At 42.0% G+C, this 22,851-nt stretch overlaps 1 protein-coding gene across 2 annotated transcripts in view; it reads right to left on the bottom strand.

Moving 5' to 3' along the window:
* Positions 1 to 22,851, bottom strand: part of SPTBN1 (spectrin beta, non-erythrocytic 1) — a 197,155-nt gene that overhangs the window by 5,719 nt on the left and 168,585 nt on the right. For both annotated transcript variants that reach the window (XM_056567751.1, XM_056567752.1), the window contains 10 exons: positions 18,878 to 19,008; positions 18,460 to 18,664; positions 14,397 to 14,771; positions 12,157 to 12,401; positions 11,478 to 11,616; positions 10,811 to 10,895; positions 10,437 to 10,633; positions 8,362 to 8,474; positions 8,203 to 8,269; positions 55 to 293 (listed from right to left, as the gene is read on the bottom strand). In XM_056567751.1, coding sequence (XP_056423726.1) covers positions 55 to 293; positions 8,203 to 8,269; positions 8,362 to 8,474; positions 10,437 to 10,633; positions 10,811 to 10,895; positions 11,478 to 11,616; positions 12,157 to 12,401; positions 14,397 to 14,771; positions 18,460 to 18,664; positions 18,878 to 19,008 — 1,796 coding nt within the window. The remainder of the gene's footprint in view (positions 1 to 54; positions 294 to 8,202; positions 8,270 to 8,361; positions 8,475 to 10,436; positions 10,634 to 10,810; positions 10,896 to 11,477; positions 11,617 to 12,156; positions 12,402 to 14,396; positions 14,772 to 18,459; positions 18,665 to 18,877; positions 19,009 to 22,851) is intronic.

Raw genomic sequence — 22,851 nt, 5'->3', positions numbered from 1 at the left:
AGTTTTTCTGATGCACAGGATGGACTTCTGCCTTGATATTTTATCATATCGTACCTGCTGGAGGCTTTCTTGTTATGTGCCTCCCATTCATGTTTGCGATGCAAGAATCCTTCAAACTGAGCAGAAGGAAGGTCCTGCGTCTTGGCTGGTAGAGTGGAGGCGGTCTGCGGCAGCATGCCTGATTTCGATTTACGGTCAGCAGTCGGTGAGGGGATCGGACTGGATTCTTTTGAACTTGACCTTTGCTCTGTGGACCCATTAACCATTTCGTTGGTGTCAGCATTTTCTGCCATCTGAAATCATAAAGTGACTATAAATATATGATAGTACTGTACACAGAACAGCAAGATGGTTACCTATAGAATATTAAACGCCTCTGCACAGTAACCATTTAATGGCTGCCGGCAGTTCTCCTACATAAAAAGGACTGAAGTACAGCAAATCTGCTCTTACACCAGTATCAATAAGCAGAAAATCAATTAGATGTATCAATACGATTAGTAATCATTTATAGACGTGGAAAAACAGGGAGTGCGGGCTGTGCTTAACTGTACCTCAATCCTTTTTCCAGAAAATAGGGTAAAGTGTTACAGAATAGAGTGCGGTACGGCAGCCACTCTGCCTGTCCTGTCACCACACAATAGTTGAGAATTCATAACAGGTCAGTTCTCAAGCATTGCCAGAAACATATCGGTCAATGGCTTTGTTTCTGAAAATGCTCCTATTTTACCAGAGGTAAAACAATAAAAAGACATGCAAAAGATTATCGGAAAATTACACCATGCATTTCCACTTCCATCATCCTAGTTAGGTTGGATTTTCAGGAGAGCAGATGGGAAATTAGGAGTTGTGAGATACAAATTGTATGGTAACAAAAGTTATTGTATTGTTCTTCATTAAGTAAACTGGAATGGAGTTAAGAAGGGACGAGAGAAACCACCACAGTCACTCAACACCACACAACTATTTACCCCCAAAACAAAGACAGAACCAAGGCCTTGCCCATCGCGTGCTTTCCTGTTCTGGTGGTTCGCTGCCCGCTGTGACCGGGATGGCTTAGAGGGCCAAGTTATCCAGCATCTGACTGGTCAAGCTGAAGTCGTCTCCGGGAGCCGTTCAATAATAATGGATTCCTAGTATCTTTGACCTAAGCATAGGACTCCTACCCTGACATTCATTTTTGCTATTATGTTGCCATTTAGTATCACTGAAGCGGCCTAAGAGTGAGATTAGCAAGTTACAGAAGCCCTGTGCTACTTACTGTTTAGTACACAAAATGCCAGTCTTTTTTATGCCAAGGAGAAAATAAAGCAAGGTGCCAGAGCTTTACTGTACCGCTGCTTAAGTGATTAATGGCAGGTGCTCTTGGTGGGTATTGGTCTTTAATACATTCTTTACAGGGTAACACTTGTTTTTGTTCACAATATTAGACGGTGGTAAATTTAGCATGAGACGGTTGGTTGGCTGTCTATAGATTGTGCTAAACATTGAGCCTAAATCACAAAGATCCAGGTTAAAGGTCTGGATTGACAGATCTCTCCCGGTACCATATACAGGAATACATCTATCAATTAAGGCTGGTGGAAAGGGAAGAAGCCATCGGGGCAGCATGAAAGTAATGACAGGTTCCCATTAAAGTATCTGTCTTATACTACACCACTCCTTGGATACTGTGAATCCATCTCATGGCAACCAGCTGCTCTTGCTAGGGGTAGCATCCAGGTATTACTTATACATTAGCTCTTATACAGCCTTTGGCTGTCCGGGCATGCTGGGAGTTGTAGTTTTGCAACACCTCGAGGCACCCTGGTTGGGAACACTGCATTAGCTGCTACAGAAATGCAGTTTCCTATGGCAGCCATTCTGATGATCAGCCATAGAAGGAGAGCTCGCAGCCACAGAGCAAGAACTGTCCAAAAGCTGGTCATATTCATTAGATAAGTGTCACCTGGGACTAGCCAAACAAGTAGGGTACATCGGATTTTAGCTTCCTGATCCCTTAGTTCTTGGGGAAAAGGTGGGAAACCATTATGGCCTTTCTTCATGTTACAACCCCTTTGAAAACTTCTCTGCACATGAATTTAGAAAATTAACAATTGTTCTATCATTTATAAGGCTGGGTTCACATCACGTTTTTCCCCATACGGGAGCGCATAAAGCCGGGGAGAGCTAAAAACTTGCGCTCCCATATCCTGCTGTATGCGCTCCCGTATGTAATTAATTTCAATGAACCGACTGGAGTGAACCGGTCGGCTCATTTTTCCCCGTATGCTGTTTTCTACCGTACCGAAAACCGTAGTCAACCACCGTTTTAGGTGCGGTAGAAAACAGCATACAGGTTCACTCCGGTCGGCTCATTGAAATTAATTACATACGGGAGCGCATACAGCAGGATAAGGGAGCGCAAGTTTTTAGCTCTCCCCTGCCTTATGCGCGCCCGTATGGGGAAAAACGTGATGTGAACCCAGCCTAAAAATGGTTGTTACCAACAACTTCCATAGTGCAAAGTTAGGGATCGTGGTACTGAGCGTAATAAAATAAAGTTCAAACTAGGGATGCCTCGCCCATTCATAATAGTTTAATCTTGTTTAAGAAAAATGGAAAAATGTTAATGCTGAAATTTTTTTTATAAACCTTCATTTTGAACAACCCTTGTAAGGCTGCATTCACATTATACCGCCTGACTAAGCACCCATTGGCGTGAAACGGACCGTGGCCGGCGTCTAAGCTCCCCCCCCCTTCCATCTACCGCCTCCCTGCTGAAGACCCTGTTTGGTGACCAGTCACCCCTTGAGAACACGTATCGGGTGAGTGCTCCGCTTTCTATTTTCTCGAGACCTACACATCTGCATTCACATTATGTTTGCAGCCTACGGCTGGGAATTTTTGACTTGCGCAGATTCTCATTCATTTTAATAAGCTGACTGGAGTAAGACTTTGGTCGGCACATTTTTGCCCCGCATCCCCCGTGGTATACTACGGTTGTATGTCCGGTCACAAAACCGGATACAGGGCAAAAATGAGCCGACCGGAGTCACTATCCAACGACGGTCGGCTCATTAAAGTGAATGAAAAGCTGAGCGGCCGTAGGCTGCAAAGGTAATGTGAATGCAGCCTAAATTAGTCACGACCGCAATCAAGAGCTGATCAAGGGCGCCCCTCTGCTGGAGAAATTAAGTATTACAGGCTTCCACTGACATAAGCGTGTTCTCTATGTATCAGGCCCTTCAAAGCTTGTGAGGGTTTTATCCTAGTGGAATTCCATTGGGTCTATTAGGGCATATGTAAAGCAGCTATAAAAAAAATCCCTTTAAACAGAGGCTGTCCGGGCATGCTGGGAGTTGTAGTTTTGCAATAGTTGGAGGCACCCTGGTTGAGAAACCCTGCACTAAGGTCTGCACTTTTTGGAGATATACTCTAAGCACATGTATGGAGCTTACATGGGTAGAGTACAGGAAAACACATGGGATTCTGAGAGATGAAAACATCTAAAGTAACAAACGAAAATGATCACCCATTGAGATGGTATTGTAAGTCAGATTAGAATTACATCTGAATCAGAAATTATTATTCTGAGAAAAACTTTAAAATCACAAATTTGGTTTGGCGGAGGAAAAATAAATACATTTTTAAATAAAAAAATAAATACAAAGACTTATTGACACCAAATATATTGATGGCGCTGTCGTAACAATATTGTGGTTACTAGCAAGGCTGCAAATTTCCATATTATCCAAACTGTGATATAATACAACATATATGAGAAACACAGGAATCTCCGATAACATTATTTGTCTACCTTTCGTGTATGCACCAGGAAAGCTCCAAATATACAGAAGCTAAACTCCTCTATAGGCTTCCACTGAAACAGATGCCAAAACAATGACCTTTTATCTCTGGCTGGTATATGTAGTAGACTATGTAAAAGATAAACATCTGCCTAACAACTGCACTGTGAATAGTGGGCTACACTTACATGAAAGTAGAAATATTTTTACTAAAAAAAAAATCGCATTGCTGAGTTTGTCATTTGGCACAACTCCTGTTAAAGTGTACCGGTTGTCAACAAAAACTTTTTATATAACGTAGATAATACCATTATATGTATATTTGTAATATACATTGGTTAAAAATTGTGTATATTTTTGGGGGAAAAAATGCTGTCCCTTCAGCTATTGCCTGTGTGTCTCTATGAGGAGTCCAAAAAGAGGAAGTGAGGGCGGGACAAGCAGGGATCTGTGCAGGCTGCTGGCTTGTCAATCATCCTGAGGTGTGAGCCGGGAGCATGTTATAGAGCCTCAGTGCACACTGTCCTGCTTTTTCTTACTGCACAGAGTCCTGCTTGTCCACCCTCACTTCCTGTATTTGGACTCCTCATAGAGACAGATATGCTATAGCTGCAGGGACAAAAATATAAAAAATGTTTAATCAATGTATATTACAAATATACATATAATAGTATTATCTACATTATATAAAAAGTTTTTGTAGATGACAGGTACACTTTAATAGTGGTTTCATATGCATTATCATAAAGGGGTTGCATATGAGGGTGACCAAAATGATCTGCTGCCCCTTCCTACTGAAGCAACGCTGCTCTTATCTACAATCTGTGTTGGGAACTGCTTACAGAACATTCACTTCAAGTTCATTGGGGGATCAGCTGCAATACTGGACAACGCATATGAACAATGGCACCATTTCTTTAGATAAAACTAGCAGCTTTTTTCTTCTAAATACATTGCACACCTTTCTTTCTCATTACAATTGTTTTAAAGAGCCAGTGACGGTAAAGGGACAATAATGGCATACTGGACAACTATGGCATACTGACAAGATATGCCACAAACATCTGAACGATGCTAAATCTACCCCCTGTGGCCCAAACCTATCTCACCAGCTGGCAAAAGGTGGTCATGAAGGCAAAAAATGCAATTTTACGCAATTTGCATAGCTGCAGTTGAGTTACCGGTATAACACTGTAAGCTAAACTATTTACATAACTTGGGAGTTAAAGAGCACCACATCCTATCCATGTCAGCTCCTGGGAAACCTCATGAAATATTGTAAGACTAACATTTAAAATATATTAAATTAGGAAAAGTGAAGCATTTCCACTCTAATTTAGTAACAAAGCTCTGCCCGAGGGAAGTCTACAAGAGGGAAGAATCACTATCTTGACAGCTCAGACAGACTTTCTGCTTCTCTCAACTAGACTAGAAAAGTTCATGGTAGGTGGAGGTAGGTGTATATGTAGAGGGGGGGGGGCAGCTACATGAGATGGAGTCCTGTGTATTATGGAGCTGCAGGAGGAGAAAGATAAACTAGTACTGTAGCAGTAAAAGAGGTACATGCTCTTTTTAGTGTTACTGCTGCAGGCTGGCTGTGTGTTAGAGACTCAGATTAACCCCTACCAAGCAGCAATGTCCTTCCTTAGAAGATTAACTCTTTCCAAGCAGCTATATCTTAGTCTACCAAATGACTCTTTTAGAACAATATTCCCCCCAGTAAGATTATTTATGAAAAGTCTTCATCTACAGTTATTTATTGTATGTTTCATAGAATGGATAATAGGTCCTCTGTTTTTTTAAGAAAGCAGTGTAGCTTGCAGTGCTACATTGTTCTGTGAATTCTGATAATGTTGAGTCACGTAAACTGTAAAATAGCTAGCTAGGTTGTTTCTAGCCTCCAGACCTCCTCCTACGTGGCCCATACCTATCCGACATTTAATGCATACTCCGTGGACATCCCAGATGGGACTATCCCTTTTAAATTGATATCTACAAAACAAAATTGTGATAACGTGTCCTGATTTTATTTTTATTTTTTTAAGAATGAATCACTAGCATTGATTAGCAGATAAGAAAGCTGCATTAAACGTGTGTTGCGACCTGTATGTGAGCTGCACAAATACTTCACAAGCGGACTATAAAAGCCAACAGAACACTGCTCATACACATGTGGATATTTAGTCACTAAGTCACTTTCCACTGAAGCACAGTTTAACCAAATAACGTAAGCTTGCGTAACACAAATTAACAAACTAACGTGCTGGACATGTAAAAATGAACAAGCAAATAAACTTTAATGGGCACATGCTATGAGAATGCAGACATACAACAGAATGCGGTGGTTATGGAGACATTCACTGCACATGGCGGTTAGTCATGTGATCTGGTCAGTGACTGGTGATGAATGTGAATGATTAGTGACAGGCGTGGGATGGGTCACTGTATCCAAATGCACAAAGCTATGTTCCATTTGATTGACATGTTGGAGTCTCTGCACCATTTTATTGACTTTCTGGTGAAATATAGCTCAAGAATATAGTTAAGGATACTAAAATATAATAGTCATATGTTCAGATAAGAAAATACATTTATATAATCTTAGCATTAGTGTCATGACTTCAGCACTGCAGCCTACAGCACACTGGGGCGGCCATATATAAATATGGATCATCATCAGATGTAGACTTAGATCATCGCCAATGACCGAAAAGTAGGTATATACAAGATCTTCCAGAAGTGCATCATTAATAATGCTGAGCTTCGGTGGGATCAGACATGGCTGCCTCCAATGTGTGCAGGTAACAGAAGCAGCTTAAAGAGGTTTCCGGGTAAGAAATATCCATTTTATTTCTCTCTGAAACAGAACCACTCTTTCCCATGGGCTGCGTCTGTTACCGCAGCTCAATCTGATTTTAGTAAATGGTGCTCAGTTGCAATACCAGACACAGCCCACAGGTAAGCATGGCACTGTTTTAGAGTAAAAAAAAATCATTGACTGGTTTGTCTAATCCTGGACAACCTCTTTAACATAATACATTCATGCAGTCAATCAGAAATGATCATATTTCATATTCAATCAGAAGAATTGAATTACAATATCTGAATTTAACAAAAAGGTAGAGAGACTCAGAATAATGCAGAGAATGTCATGTAAAATATGAACATTTATAAAGCTACTTGATGTTTTCCTGACAAAAAGGAATACAAAAATAGACAAGCATGGTGAAAAGAAGAAATGACTGATGAAATACATTGGTTATGTGATTGTAATCCTGATGTCGGAGATTAGAAAACAAAGGAAAAGAAAAATTAGCAGCTACATTTTGGATCTGACATCAACTTTCACCCTAAAGAGGGGGGAAAAATAATCTCTGGCTCTTTGGGGCATGCTAGGAGTTGTAGTTGTGCAACAGCTGAAAAGCCACAGGTTGGAGGTCAGTAAGCTTGGGATCCCTCAACAAAGTATAGCAACAATGATTGATAGAACTTTTCTAAACATGCAGTAAAAATCTGCTGCAGTAAAAATCTGCTGCAGTAAAAATCTGCTGCAGTAAAAATCTGCTGCAGTAAAAATCTGCTGCAGTAAAAATCTGCTGCAGTAAAAATCTGCTGCAGTAAAAATCTGCTGCAGTAAAAATCTGCTGCAGTAAAAATCTGCTGCAGTAAAAATCTGCTGCAGTAAAAATCTGCTGCAGTAAAAATCTGCTGCAGTAAAAATCTGCTGCAGTAAAAATCTGCTGCAGTAAAAATCTGCTGCAGTAAAAATCTGCTGCAGTAAAAATCTGCTGCAGTAAAAATCTGCCCACGTGTGGTTTTAATTCCTGAAATAAAATCTTGCAGTGAAAAAAACAATGAATCCCCAGACGACGCCACAGAAAAGAAGCGTTTATAACATAATATACCAGATGAGTAGACATCGGCATATACAGACAGATATATAATCCCTCATCTCAACTCCCTTGCATAGCATAAGAGACCCCAAAGCCTATGTCTACAATAAGTGATGAGACAGCTATAATACCTTCTGCCGCTCTTTTATATAGCTATAGCAGTGGGCTCCAGCCTGTTGCAAAACACCAACTCCCAGCATGTTCTGACAGCAGAAAACCTGTTCTAGCATGATGGGAATTGTGGTCCCTCAATAGCTGGAGTCCACTATGCCATAAATACATACAATATATATATATCACCTAGTACCTGCTACTAGTAAAGTCAAATAAACAAGAACTCTATATTAAATGTTAATAACAGTACATCTCATAGGGTTTGGGTGGAAGAGTACCAGCGTTACTAGAGATTTTTTTTGTGGGTGCGGACGGAGGGTTTAAAGTCCAGACCACTGCCTGTCATTGGCTGTTCTTCGGCTAAGCAAGTTTTTGTAGCTTTGGTAGTTTTGGGAGCGGTAACTAACCCGTGGTGAATCTTGGTCAGATGGCAAGCCGTTTTGGGAAATTTGTTCACCTTCTTTTGTTCCATCCCTAAATATAAACAGAGCAAGGTGAGCAGATAAAGGAGCTAGAACAAGACATTTTATACAGTGATATGTGAGTGGTGGTGGAGAAAATCTTACCATTGTTGTGGGGACTCCCCTTCTTCTGAAACTTTAGGACTAAGCTCAGGAGTGGGGGGTTTCCTCTTCCTCTCCTCTTCTTCCTGCATTCGACGTACTTCCAACAATTCCAACTAAAAGATATTTGAAGGAACATTACAACCAAGTTACACAGCGGAGTTTTAGAAGAGAAGGATTAAGGGGCAAATATGGAATGGTAATAAAATGCTTGGCTGCATAGCTAGAGATATAACCAGTAGGAAGAGGGACATTGTGATACTGCTGTATAGAGAGACCACGTGAGGAATATGCAGGTCAGTTCTGGAGACCTGATCTACAAAGAGAAAATGAAGCAGGTCCAAAAATAGGCTACAAAAATGGTGAAAGGTCTTAAAGCGTATAGTTGGGCGGTATGACCAAATGTGTGTATCACGGTATTTTTTTTTTAACTTATGGTGGTTCCCCGGTATATAACGGTATTTTCACCCGCCCCAATCATGTGACCTGCGTGCGGTGTTCGGCGACCCCCCCCCGCCCCCAAATCATGTTACCCGCCAGAACTGTTCTGCTCCCGCCAATTAGTGATCAGCCCAGCGGGGTACTACTCAGAGGTGTCACCTTCAAGCACTGCCCTCCTCCTCTTTGTTGGGGGCTGCCGGCGATGGAACTCACTGTACGCCAGTGGTCTCCAACCTGCAGATCTCCAGTTGTTGCAAAACTACAACTCCCAGCATGCCCGGACAGCCAATGGCTGTCCGGGCATGCTGGGAGTTGTAGTTTTGCAACAGCTGGAGGTCTGCAGGTTGGAGACCACTGCTGTACACTGTATCCCTATGCTCGGGCTGCAAAAGATACAGAAAATAAACTTTAAACTTACCTATGTTGGCCTCACGCTGAGGACGGGGAACGTCTGAGAGCCGTCAGCCTATCACCGGCCGGAGCGATGTCTCGTCCCGGCCAGTGATAGGCTGAGCGCACTGTCATGTAAGAAGCCGCCCAGAGCTTCTTACATGACAGTGGGCTCAGTTTATCACTTGCCGGGGCGGGACATCGCTCTGGCCAGTGATAGGCTGACGGCTCTCCGACGTTCCCCGTCCTCAGCGTGAGGCCGATATATGTGAGTTACAGTTTATTTTCTTTATCTTTTGCAGCCCGGGCATAGGGATACAGTGTACAGCAGTGGTCTCCAACCTGCGGACCTCCAGCTGTTGCAAAACTACAACTCCCAGCATGCCCAGACAGCAGTTGGCTGTCCGGGCATGCTAGGAGTTGTAGTTTTGCAACATCTGGAGGTCTGCAGGTTGGAGACCACTGGCGTACGGTAGAGAGTTCCAGCACCCGGCGGCCCCCAACAAAGAGGAGGAGGGCAGTGCTTGAAGGTGATATCTGTGAGTAGTACCCCGCTGGGCTGATCACTAATTGGGGGGGCAGAACAGTGCTGGCAGGTAACATAGGATTATTTCCCCGATGTGGAGACAGCGCTGCGCTGGGCTGATAATACATTCCCGAGGGGGAGGGGCCCAACCAGTATTGCGGTGGGGGAAAATTCATATCGTGCAGCCAAAAAAATTCAGTATTTTGTATGAACCGGTATACCGCCCAGCCCTATTAAAGCGTTACTATTTTAAAATAACGAAAGTAATACGTCAGGCAAACATGTCAAAAGTTTTGATTGGTCGGGGTATGTGTGTACAACCCCATTCACTAGAAAAAGTAGTTGGCACGATGGCAGTCTGTCTCGATTCATAGAGAATGGCTCCACTGTTAGTCTATGGAACCTGTCACTTAATGAGAAGTACTGAGCTAGAGAACGAAGTGCACAGGCTATATCTAGAGATCGGTGGGGGTCTCAGAACTGAGACTCTGATTGATGAAAAGTTGTAACTAAAAAAGTAATGCATAGACTTAGCAGGAAAGATTTAAAAGAACTAAATCTATATAGTCAGGATGAAAAAGGGGACATGATTAAAACCTTTAAATGTGTTCAGGGTTAAATAAGGAGAGAAGTGTTTTAAACAAGAAACTAAACACAAGAACTAGGGTACTGATAGTACATTCGGAAACAGTCCCCAATACAAGTGAACAGAGGTGAATACCGTAGTAAGTCTTTCCAGAGCGGAAAACCTTTCATCCCAAGTAGCCGCAGACTTCTCGAAGGCTTCATGCCGTTTGATGAGTTTTTCCACTTCATCTACACTCTGGCCTATTTCACGACTTGACAGATATGGCTCCTGTCCCAATAACCAGGCCTCGGCAACACTGGCATCTCGGGAAAACTGGTGCACCTCCAAAACTGAGAGTGAATTAGAAGACAGACATAATGAACATCTAAAATGCTGACCGCAAGTACAAACACCAAATTAAAGGCACTTCTAAATGAAAACCAGTTGTATGGGAACAGGCGATGCGGAAAAGAAACTTTCAATGAACTTTTACTGAACGACTGCCAAAAGGTATTAAACATACTTACTCAGTCTTAGCCATTCCCAGCGGTCCTCCCACTTGTCAATCATCTCTTTTCTCTTCTCAGTCAGCTGCAGTAACTTTTCTTTTATCTGGTATAAAAAAAAAGACATCTATGTACGAACTCATTCATATTGAAGAAACCAAAACAAAGTCCTGTGTGTTCTTCACTAACCAAAGCTGAAACTGCAGAACTAATGATAAAGAGAATATGGTCTTACAAAGGGTATTCATAAATACACTGTATGGCCTTATATATTCATACACAAAAAGCAAGGCCTGGTTATAACCTCTGCACTACAGTAAGCTCTTATTTACTTCCATTAGATCCTATTACGATACTGTTTTGATGCTAGTGCCACATAATGACAGCTATCATTGTATATTCATATATTATATAAATATATATATATATATATATATATATATATATATATATATATATATACACACACATACATACACACATACATACACACACACACACATCATATCCTCAGCACCAGAAGGTGACATGACATGAAGTTAGCAGTATTCATATTACACAGAGAAGTGCTTAGTACAGAGAAAACAGCAGCCAAGACCTTGCTTTTCTAGGAGAGTTTGTCTTTGCTGCAACCAAGTACATGCAGATCTGCAATGCAGCTGGGCTATAAATTATCCTGGCGCCTTACCTCTTCTGATGCATAGTGCTTTCTTGCCAAGAGAGACTTGCCAAGCTCAATGCATGACGTAAAGCTGTCGTTCCGGGCATCAATCTCAGCTTTAATGCCTTGGTGATTATTCATTAGTAATTCTACTGAAGAAACATCCCTGTAATGATAGTCAGGTGATACTGTTCATCATTCTGGTACAGGATAGGCCTAGTGTTAACATAATTTCTCTGTAGCCATAAGCCTGGCTTTCTAAGGCTTCCTTAAAGGGGTACTTTGCACCTAGACATCTTATCCCCTATCCTTTGGATAGGGGATAAGATGTCTGATCGCGGGGGTCCGGTAGCTGGGACCCCAGCGATCTCTGTGCCGTACCCAGCGTTCATTTAGAATGCTATGTGCGGGCGGCAGGGGTAGTGATGTCACGGCCACGCCCCTTGTGTTGTCATGCCAAGCCCCCTCAATGCAAGTCTATGGGAGGGGGCGTGGCGGCCACCACGCCCCCTCCCATAGACTTGCATTGAGGGGGCATGGTGTGACAACACAAGGGGTGTGGCTGTGATGTCATGACCCCAATTGCCAGCTCCACGCGTTCGGAACAGAAGCTGGGGCAGCGGAGTACCTCTTTTACACAAATTATGGCACCATAAATGCTAACAATGTAATAAAAGCATCTTTACCACTACTGGTAGCACAGTACCTTGGCTTCTCTTGAGCTTCAATCTGGCGGATGACATCTTCCATCCAGAGCATAAGGTCACGAACCATGCTGAAGAATCGGAATTTATCACCTGTGTCCACCAATCTGAGCCGCCGTCCTTCACACGCATCCAGCAAGGACTTCCAGGCCTCCAGAACCTCGCTCTCCCTCTTCTGAATATCATCGGCTTTATCTCCTGCGTATGCAGCCTGCAGTCGTGTGGCATCTTCTTGTAGTTGCCTCACCTAAAAGGCAAAAGAACAACCTTAATATTTGTTCTAAATGTGTCTTTGGTATTAAAAAGGTATCTACTTTTCCATTAAATTACTATTTTACTTGAAATATGACACCACATAAACAAAAGGCCTACTGGGATTTCTAAAGATGTCCACATGTTAGTGAAAAGCCCGCCAAACTCGACAACTTTGACTGTCCAATGTGTATGGGGGCCTCCAGACTCTCCCCAGACATTATCCGAAGGGTCGAGCATGTTGGATTTCAACTTTTGTCTTCAGAGATATAAGCTGCCGACAGCCACTGAGAACACATGAGCGTTGGTCCAAGGGAAATGTTCAATTGTATGGAGGGAATTCAACCAACCACTATTGAAAGCGCATGGCCACCTTTAGATTTTCAGAAAATAATTCTGTAGCTCTTTGGTTTCTAGAATTTGGTATGGCTCTGAAATTATGGATTTCAATAACATGATCTTCTGAAGCCTACCTCTATTAGTCTATTAGCCAAAGCTGGAAGCCACAAACAAATAGCTCTAAAGTATTCGGCCTATGGATTCCAGGGTCTGTGATACATTTGTATCACTACAACCCCCTACATGCAATAATACAGCCACTGCAGGTAAAATAAATGGCTAGCCATGGCTTCAGGAGCCAGACCGATGGTGATCAGCTGATTGCAGGGGCAAGATTCAATTCAGAAAGTTATTATCTTGAGGAATTTTTTTATTTGCTCCCACAATGCACTAAGCTCTAAAAATTTCATTACACACGAATGGAGAAAACAGGTTTTTCTTTATGGTCATAAAAAAACACTAGTCACTAGCCTTTCAAAAAACCTTTCAGAATAAGCTGTCGTGTGTACACAAAAAGCAGCATTTTGTTGTACTAACCATTATACACAACTCGGACAAGGAATTTTTCATAAATTTTTTTCCTCTGGGGGCTCAATTTAAAAAAATGTCTGCACTAGTGGATGGAGACTAGCTTCTGCGGTGTCTCCCCATACACTGCACACACAAAGATATCTATATATCATACTCTTAGAAGCAGTAGCATGGAGTACATTATAGAGCAGTACTGGGCTGTGTAAGCTGTATATCCAGCATTGGGATGAGATTTAAAAATGATTACAGCTTTTAGCCAAGTCCCTGTCTGTGTCTTCCTCTGTCGAATTCTGCAGCTAACTCCACCCTTCTTCATTGATTTTTACGGGCAACACGTAAGCTGATCTCAGTGAGCTGAAATGCTTCAAATTTGGCCTTAAAAGACAACTGTAGTGGTACATTTTTCTATATGCCCGTGCCTCAAAAACAAACAAAATAAACTTATACATACCATCCTACGAGCCCCCGTTGGTCCGGCACAGGCCTCATGGTCTGGCAGTGCTGACGTTATTCCACTTCCTGGGGACGGCGCAGAGCCATCAGCGTATCACCGGCCGTAGCGATGTCCCGCCCCGGTTGGTGATAGGCTGAGCCCACTGTCATGTAAGGAGCTCTGGCCGGCTTCTTACATGACAGTGGGCTCAGCCTATCACAGGCTGGGGTGGGCCGGTGATACGCTGACAGCTCTGCAGCGCTCCCGTCCCCAAGAAGTGGAATGACGTCAGCACTGCCAGACCGTGAGGCCTGTGCCGGACCAACGTGGGCTCGTAGGAAGGTATGTATAAGTTTATTTTGTTTATTTTTGAGGCCCGGGCACAGACATATAGAAAAATGTACCACTACAGTTGTCCTTTAAGCAATTTTTCTAAGTAAATGATAAGTATAAGAGGGGGAAAAAGGGAACATGATAAGTGAAAAAATAGGTATGTTCTCTAATAAGATAAATTTAAAAAGTTTATTTTATTTCCTTGTACTATTGTTTAGACAATGTTTGTTGATGAGTTGGTGACCATTTGACTACTTAATCTGATCATATATAATGTGTCTGTGCTAACTGGATAATTCAAAGTCACCTGCAAGAACCCAAAGTTTATTTGAGAATAGTGGTTCACGATCGTACCTGTGTGCCCAAGGCCTGGATGTCATGCTCGAAGGTTGTGTGCATTCTCTGTAGTGTTTCTACCGTGTTCTGATCCCTACCAAGCTCCTCCGGAAGCTTCTTATGCTTGTCTTGTATCCGTCCAAAGATCTCTTTAGCATCGTGGTAGAATTTATGCAGTTCATATGAGGCAGCCAGTATCTGTGTTCTGGTATCAATCAGTTCGAGGAGGTCTGCCCAGGCCTCATTGAGACCATCCTTCCATTCTGCTATAGTAGCAGCATCAGAGTGTCCTGAATTAATAAGGTCGTCTGCCATGTGATTGACAGTATCCACTCTTTCCTGTCCAATGTGGCCAGTATCACGTGCAAACTCCCTGAACCTTTCCTGCAACATCTGCAAATATAAACAGAAAATAAAGTTCATTGGATTTAACTAGTAAGTAAAAATTGCACCAAAAGGCAAATAAATTAGCATAGGGTAAAAAAATATATCAGTATTGTGCTGCATACATGGAGGTGAGAATAAGAAAGCAGACATGATGCTAATAGGTATATAGCAGAAATAGCTCTATTACTACTAGGGTAGGACAGTGGTCTCCAAATGGTGGCCCTCCAGATGTAGTAAAACTACAACTCCCAGCATGTCCGGACAGCCAACGGCTGTCCAGGCATGCTGGGAGTTGTAGTTTTGCAACATCAGGAAGGCTACAGTTTGACTATAGTTCTAGGGTAAACACACTGCTAAATATGTGAAAAGAAGGTCAGCAAAGATGTATTACATGTATTAACTTATTTTGACGTATTTGAAATAAATTAACTAGGGTGACTATAACCATGAAAACATTGGGATGCACATTGCAAGTATTTTTTGGTGTGTATTTTGGTGTGGCAATATAGCTGCAGAAAAATGCAGTGTGAACCTGACAGACAAGATGCTGTCTGGTTGTTCCTTAAATCTAAAACGGTGCTTTTATAATTATATACATATATATATATATATATATATATATATATATATATATATATATATCTATCCAGAATAGGTATTAGGCAGCACACCAAGTAGTGTTCAAATCAAAGTGCGGTTTAATATCCCATATCAAGATACAACGTTTCGGCAGTTCTCAAGCATGAGAAAGGCAGTGTGATACTGCCGAAACGTTGTATCTTGATATGGGATATTAAACCGCACTTTGATTTGAACACTACTTGGTGTGCTGCCTAATACCTATTCTGGATAGATATATATATATATATATATATATATATATATATATATATCTATCCAGAATAGGTATTAGGCAGCACACCAAGTAGTGTTCAAATCAAAGTGCGGTTTAATATCCCATATCAAGATACAACGTTTCGGCAGTTCTCAAGCATGAGAAAGGCAGTGTGATACTGCCGAAACGTTGTATCTTGATATGGGATATTAAACCGCACTTTGATTTGAACACTACTTGGTGTGCTGCCTAATACCTATTCTGGATATTGGCTATACAGTCTGCGACTGGGACTGTTGATTTTGGCCTGCACCCATCCACTGTGGGACTACTCCGGTGTGCTGTCCTCGCATTTCCTTATGTGTGTGTGTGTATATATATATATATATATATATATATATATATATATATACACACATATGCACACACATACACACATATATATATATACACATACACATATACAGCAATGGCCGTAAATGTTGGCACCCCTGAAATTTTTCTTGAAAATGAAGTATTTCTCACAGAAAAGGAAAAGGAAAAAAAAGCTAATTGGACATAATGTCACACCAAACTCCAAAAATGGGCTGGACAAAATTATTGGCACCCTTTCAAAATTGTGTTTCAAGCACGTGATGCTGGGGCAAGTAACAGATGTGGGCAATCTAAAAATCACAGCTGAAAGCAGATAAAAAGGAGAGAAGTTCACTTAATCTGCATTGTGTGTTTGTGTGTGTGCCACACTAAGCATGGACAACAGAAAGAGAAGAGAACTGTCTGAGGACTTGAGAACCAAAATTGTGAAAAAATATCAACAATCTCAAGGTTACAAACAAGTACATCTCCAGAGATCTAGATTTGCCTTTGTCCAGAGTTCGCAACATTATCAAGAAGTTTGCAACCCATGGCACTGTAGCTAATCTCCCTGGGCGTGGACGAAGAGAAAAATTGATGAAAGGTGTCAACGCAGGATAGTCTGGATGGTGGATAAGCAGCCCCAAACAAGTTCCAAAAATAATCAAGCTGTCCTGCAGGGTCAGGGAGCATCAGTGTCAGCGCAAACTATCCGTCGACATTTAAATTAAACGCAACGATATGGCAGGAGACCCAGGAGGACCCCACTGCTGACACAGACATAAAAAAAGCAAGACTACATTTTGCCAAAATTAACTTGAGTAAGCCAAAATCCTCCTGGGAAAATGTCTTGTGGACAGATGAGACCAAGATAGAGCTTTTTGGTAAAGCAAATCATTCTACTGTTTACCGAAAACAGAATGAGACCTACAAAGAAAAGAACACAGTACCTACAGTGAAATATGGTGAAGATTCAGTGATGTTTTGGGGTTGTTTTGCTGCCTCTGGCACTGGGTGCCTTGAATGTGTGCAAGGCTTCATAAAATCTGAGGATTATCAACGTATTTTGGTACAGCCCAGCGTCAGAAATCTGGGTTTGCTTCCGAGCTTGGGTCTTCCAGCAGGACAATGACCCAAACATATGTCAAAAAGCACCCCGAATTGGATGGCAACAAAGTGCTGGAGAGTTCTGAAATGGCCAGCAATGAGTCCAGATCTAAATCCCATTGAACAACTGTGGAGAGATCTAAATGACACCCTTCCAATAAGAGCAACCTGAAGCAGTTTGCAAAGGAAGAGTGGTCCAACATTACGGCTGAGAGGTGTAAGAAGCTTATTGGTGGTTATAGGAAGAGACTGATTTCAGTTGTTTTATCCAAAGGGTGTGCAACCAAATATTACAAAATTATTTCAGGGGTGCCAACATTAACGGCCATGACCGTGTGTGTGTGTGTGTGTATATATATATATATATATATATATATATATATATATATATATATATATGTGTATATATATATATATATATATATATATATATATATATATATATGGAAGTAATGGGCACTGAAAATGTATTTTTGCTATTGCAATACTTATGGTAAATAATAAATCTTTTAATGTACTTTGTTTAAAAAAAAAAACAAAAAAACAACATGAAGTTTTCTATGTTTCGTGTTTAAAAAAAGCTACCACAAGGGGTCTCCCTCCTTGTCCAGAGCACATTTCCCCAATCCCTTGCACAGACTTTGTACTCCTGCTGGCCTGGCAGAAGTCCAAAATCAGGAAATGCAGTCTGGAGTGCTAAGGGGGTGGGGGTCATTTAACAAGATAACGAGAGGTACTGTTTAAAGGACTTGTCCCATCTGTCTGTTTTTAACTTTTCTGGCAATCCCCTGCTTGTTTGCAGCAACAAGAGGTGGTCTGAAAAAACAAAAACAGATGAAGTGGGGAAATTACTCAGTTTGCCTAACTCCCATTGACTTCAATAGGAGTTGCGCAAATGGCATAGCCTCCTGAGCTTCAGTAGTTATGTGTACAGCTAAGCTCTCACAGAGCTACTTCATTAGCGCAAGTCAATGGGTGTTATCCAAATGGCATAACTTCCCCACTTTGGCTGTTTCTGGCTTTTCTGACCACCTCTTGCTGGCCGCAAACAGGCAGGAGATGGTCGGAAAAGGGAAACTGCGAGATGGGACAAGTGCATTAATTGTTGTCCAGTATTAAAAAAACATGGCTGCTCTCTTCTAAAAATAGTGCCACACCTGTCCGAAGGTCACATGCAGTATTGCACTCCAGTCCAATTAACTGCAATAAACCCAAGCTTTATTTCTGGGAGAAAGAAGCCACGTTTTCTAACTCAGGATAACTCTCTTTAATAGACAACAATTGATGTCCTTTGTAAAAACCTCAATGAAACGTGTAATGAGACCAGAGGTAAGATATGACCCCATCACCAGTCAAAGGTTGTGCAGGGAGAATGACAACTGTATACAGACTACTTACTGTAACATGTTCGTAGTCCTGACCCAACTCATGCGAACCTGCCACGACTTCCCTCTCCGCAATCCATTGCTCCAGGTCATCCACTTCACGGTTGAGCTGGAACAGCCTGTGTCGTTCATCCAGTTTTCCTCTCCTCTCCTCAGACAAATCTTTCAGACCTGCATAAAGTTTATCCACTTGGGACTGACGCATGCTGATACGCTCACTGTATCCCAAATAACATGGGTGGGGAGACAGAAAAATATTGCATTAACCAAGATGAAGTCTGGCATTTTCTCAACAATGGCTGCATGCTTAGATTAACAGTAAGTAGTACAAATATATTTTCTATCTCAATGATCAGATTGATCGATCTTAATCAGGACCAATATAAAGAATGATAGTCACTATCAGAACACAGACAAGGATGACTGCTAACCTTTCTGGATGTCCATCTGCCACCAAAGCCCTGCTTGTCTTGGAAAGCTGGTGCACAGTCTCTGCATAATCCTCCACCGCCTGCTCCAGTATTTGGTGCTTCTTCAGCATCGACACAGCACTCTGTTCATCCTACAAGTAAATACCAGGGGTCAGCAGGAATGTGATATGTACAGGGATGGAAGGTTAGTTCTCAAATAATGAGGCCGCAATGCTCTGAAGGGAGCTCATAAACATAATGGAGCTTTCTTTTTCTGCATCGAAATCCATGATACTTCCCTGGGGTGTATCAGCTTACCTCGTTTTTATTTAACTACAGTGCATACTGTATATAAAAAAAAAAAAACGTTTTATTTAATAAAGTATAACTTTCTGAGTTTTGGTTTATTTGAGACTGCAGTGACGTATCCAGAATATACAGTGACCCCTCGACCTACGATGGCCCTGACATACGATCATTTCAACATGCGATGGCCTCTCAGAGGCCATCGCATGTTGAAGGCAGCATCAACATACGATGCTTTTGTATGTCGGGGCCATCGCATAAACGGCTATCCGGCAGTGCAGACTGCTTCAGCTGCCACCGGATAGCCATTTACAGTGCCTCGTGTGGTCCGCTGACTATCACTTACCTGTCCTCGGGGCTCCGGCGCTTCCTCTTCGGGATCCCCTGCATCGTCGGTACTCTCCATCGTCGTCATCAGGTCGCTGCGCACGCCGTCCCGTCATCCAATAGGAGCAGCGTGTGTAGCGATGTGATGGTGGCGACGGAGAGCAAGGATGCCGGGGAAGCAGAAGCTTTGCCGGAGCGTCGGGGACATGGCGACAGCGATGGAAGGAGACATCCAGGGCAGCGGTGACGGTCCAGAGCGGCGGGGACACGTGAGTATAACCTCAAATACCAGTGGTCTTAAACCTGCGGACCTCCAGATGTTGCAAAACTACAACTCCCAGCATGCCCGGACAGCCGTTGGCTGTCCGGGCATGCTGGGTGTTGTAGTTATGCAACATCTGGAGGCCGCAGGTTGTAGACCACTGTCCTATACTTTACATTGCACGGATCCCTCAACATACGATGGTTTCAACAAACGATGGTCCATTTGGAACGGATTACCATCGTATGTTGAGGGACCACTGTACTGCTGTCAGCAATTCATTGTATAACTGCTCCAGTAAAACTGTTCTATGTCCAAGATTGAAAAAGTAACTGATCATAAATCTGAAGTCTAAATGAGGTGTGCAACTACATAAAAATAGACAAGGCTTGTCATCTGTTTCTATAAACCTATATAACCATATACCGGATTATCATATGGCAAAAATAAAGATTAAGTTTTATGGGTTTTAAAGAATTGTTGTGATTTATTTATTTATTTTTTCAATCTTTCCAAGTCACTACTTTTATTTATTAATAAATAATCCTGAAATGTTGCAGCTTTTACATTGACCACTGAGACCCATAACAGTCTGACACTTCCTGTTGTATAAAGATTACACTTCAGCATTCTCCTCGTTATTACCACAAACAAGATTAGAATGAAAAAAATAAAACCTAAACATGGATAAAATCAGGCCAAGTGATGGTCACAACCCACTTTATTCTCCTCCATACACAGGTCACAGAGCATGCCTAGAAAACACTCCCATAGAAATCAAAGAGTCCCCTCCAGATTAAAGCTATGTTCACACAAGAGAATGTTCGCATGGAAAATTTCCTTGTGGACATTCCCCAGACAGTGGAGTGCCAGCAGAACATGATGGCACCAGGACCGGTAGGAAATGCGTCGTCTCCTAGAAACCAATGCATTTCTGTGAGAACACCATAGAAAGAATAGACATGTCTAATCGGGATTTCTGCAGCAGAAACATGTGCTGCGGAAATTCCGCCGTGTGCACGGTACAGCAGAATCCCATTGATATCATTGATATGGAATCTCCGTGCGGAATTCTGCCTTGTGAACATGGCTGCTGTAAAGCATCTCTCAATGTTGCTGGCTTCAAAGGCAAGATGGCTGCTCTCAATCGTTTACAGAAACTAAAAAAACTACAGAGAAAAAACAGATATGTACAAGTATCTGCTTCTAATTAGTAAATAAATCTATAGATGATACATTTCCTTTCGTCTAAGATGGAAAGCGGAAACCATCACTTACTGTATATTAGGGTCACTTTTTATTGTAATCCTGCCTGTGGAGATGAGGGGAATGCTGAAATGTGATCTCTACAGAACAGCAAGTGTCAGTCTATAATGCAGTTCAGTGGCCAGTGTGGTGTGAGAACTGTAAGGTTTTAGAAACATATATACAGTGGGGCACAAAAGTACTTCGTCAGCCACCAATTGTGCTCCAGCTTAAAAAGCTGAGAGAGGCACACCTCAACTATGAGAGAAATAATGAGAAAAAAAATCCATAAAATAACTGTCTGTAAATTGTAAAATTGTAAACATTCTTAAAAAAAATCAATTACAATTTATGGTGGAAAATAAATATTTGGTCAATAACAAAAGTTCATCTCAATACTTTGTTATATACCCTTTGTTGGCAATGACAGAGGTCAAACGTTTTCTGTAAGTCTTCACAAGGTTTTCATACACTGTTGCTGGTATTTTGGCCCATTGCTCCATGCAGATCTCCTCTAGAGCAGTGATGCTTCAGGGCTGTCGCTGGGCAACACAGACTTTTAATTCACTCCAAAGGTTTTCTATGGGGTTGAGATCTGGAGACTGGCTAGGCCACTCCAGGACCTTGAAATGCTTCTTATGAAGCCACTCCTTCGTTGCCCAGGTGGGGTGTTTGGGGTCATTGTCAGGCTGAAAGACCCAGACAAGTTTCATCTTCAATGCCCTTACTAATGGAAGGAAGTTTTCACTCAAAAATCTCACGATACATGGCCCCATTCATTCTTTCCTTTACACAGATCAGTCATCCTGGTCCCTTTGCAGAAAAACAGCCCCAAAGCATGATGTTTTCACCCCCCATGCTTCACAGTAGATATGGTGTTTTTTGGATGCATTTTTTCTCCTCCAAACATGACGAGTTGAGTTTTTACCAAAAAGTTCTACTTTGGTTTTATCTGACCATATGACATTCTCCCAATCCTCTTCTGGACCATCCAATTGCTCTCTAGCAAACTTCAGATGGGCCTGGACATGTACTGGCTTAAGCAGGGGGACACGTCTGGCACTGCATGATTGAGTCCCTGGCGGCGTAGTGCGTTACTGATGGTAGCCTTTGTTACTTTGGACACCAGCTCTCTGCAGGTCATTCACTAGGTCCCTCCTGTGTGGTTCTGGGATTTTTGCTCACCATTCTTGTGATTATTTTGACAACACGGGGTGAGATCTTGCGTGGAGCCCCAGATCTAGGGGGATTATCAGTGGTCTTGAATGTCTTCCATTTTCTAATAATTGCTTCCACAGTTGATTTCTTCCCACCAAGCTGCTTGCCTATTGCAGATTCAGTCTTCCCAGCCTGGTGCAGGTCTACAATTTTGTTTCTGGTGTCCTTCGATAGCTCTTTGCCATAGTGGAGTTTGGAGTTTGACTGTTTGAGGTTGTGGACAGGTGTCTTTTATACTGATAAGTTCAAACAGGAGCCATTAATACAGGTAATGAGTGGAGAACAGGGGAGACTCGAAGAAGTTACGTTTTAAGTTAAGTTACGTTTGTTTGTGGGTGATCAAATACTTATTTTCCACCATAATTTGCAAATAAATTCTTTAAAAATCAGACTATGTGATTTTATGGATTGAGTGTGTGTATGTATATTTATATATACATAAACAAATATATATCAGGGATGTGGAAATCCTATAGCCCGACGCCCGGGACAAGTAGTTTTGGGCACCGGGCAGGTGAATTGTTTATAGATTTAGCCCTGTATCGGGCAGGGACAGTCAGACTTCCCCCTTATTTTTCTTTAATGTCGGTGTGAGGTGCAGGAGCCGATGCAAGTCTACACCTCACACCAGCGCTCA

The sequence above is a fragment of the Hyla sarda genome, chromosome 3 (assembly GCF_029499605.1).
Source record: "Hyla sarda isolate aHylSar1 chromosome 3, aHylSar1.hap1, whole genome shotgun sequence".
Taxonomy (NCBI): Eukaryota; Metazoa; Chordata; class Amphibia; order Anura; family Hylidae; genus Hyla; species Hyla sarda.
This window is presented reverse-complemented; position numbering and strand designations above follow the sequence as displayed.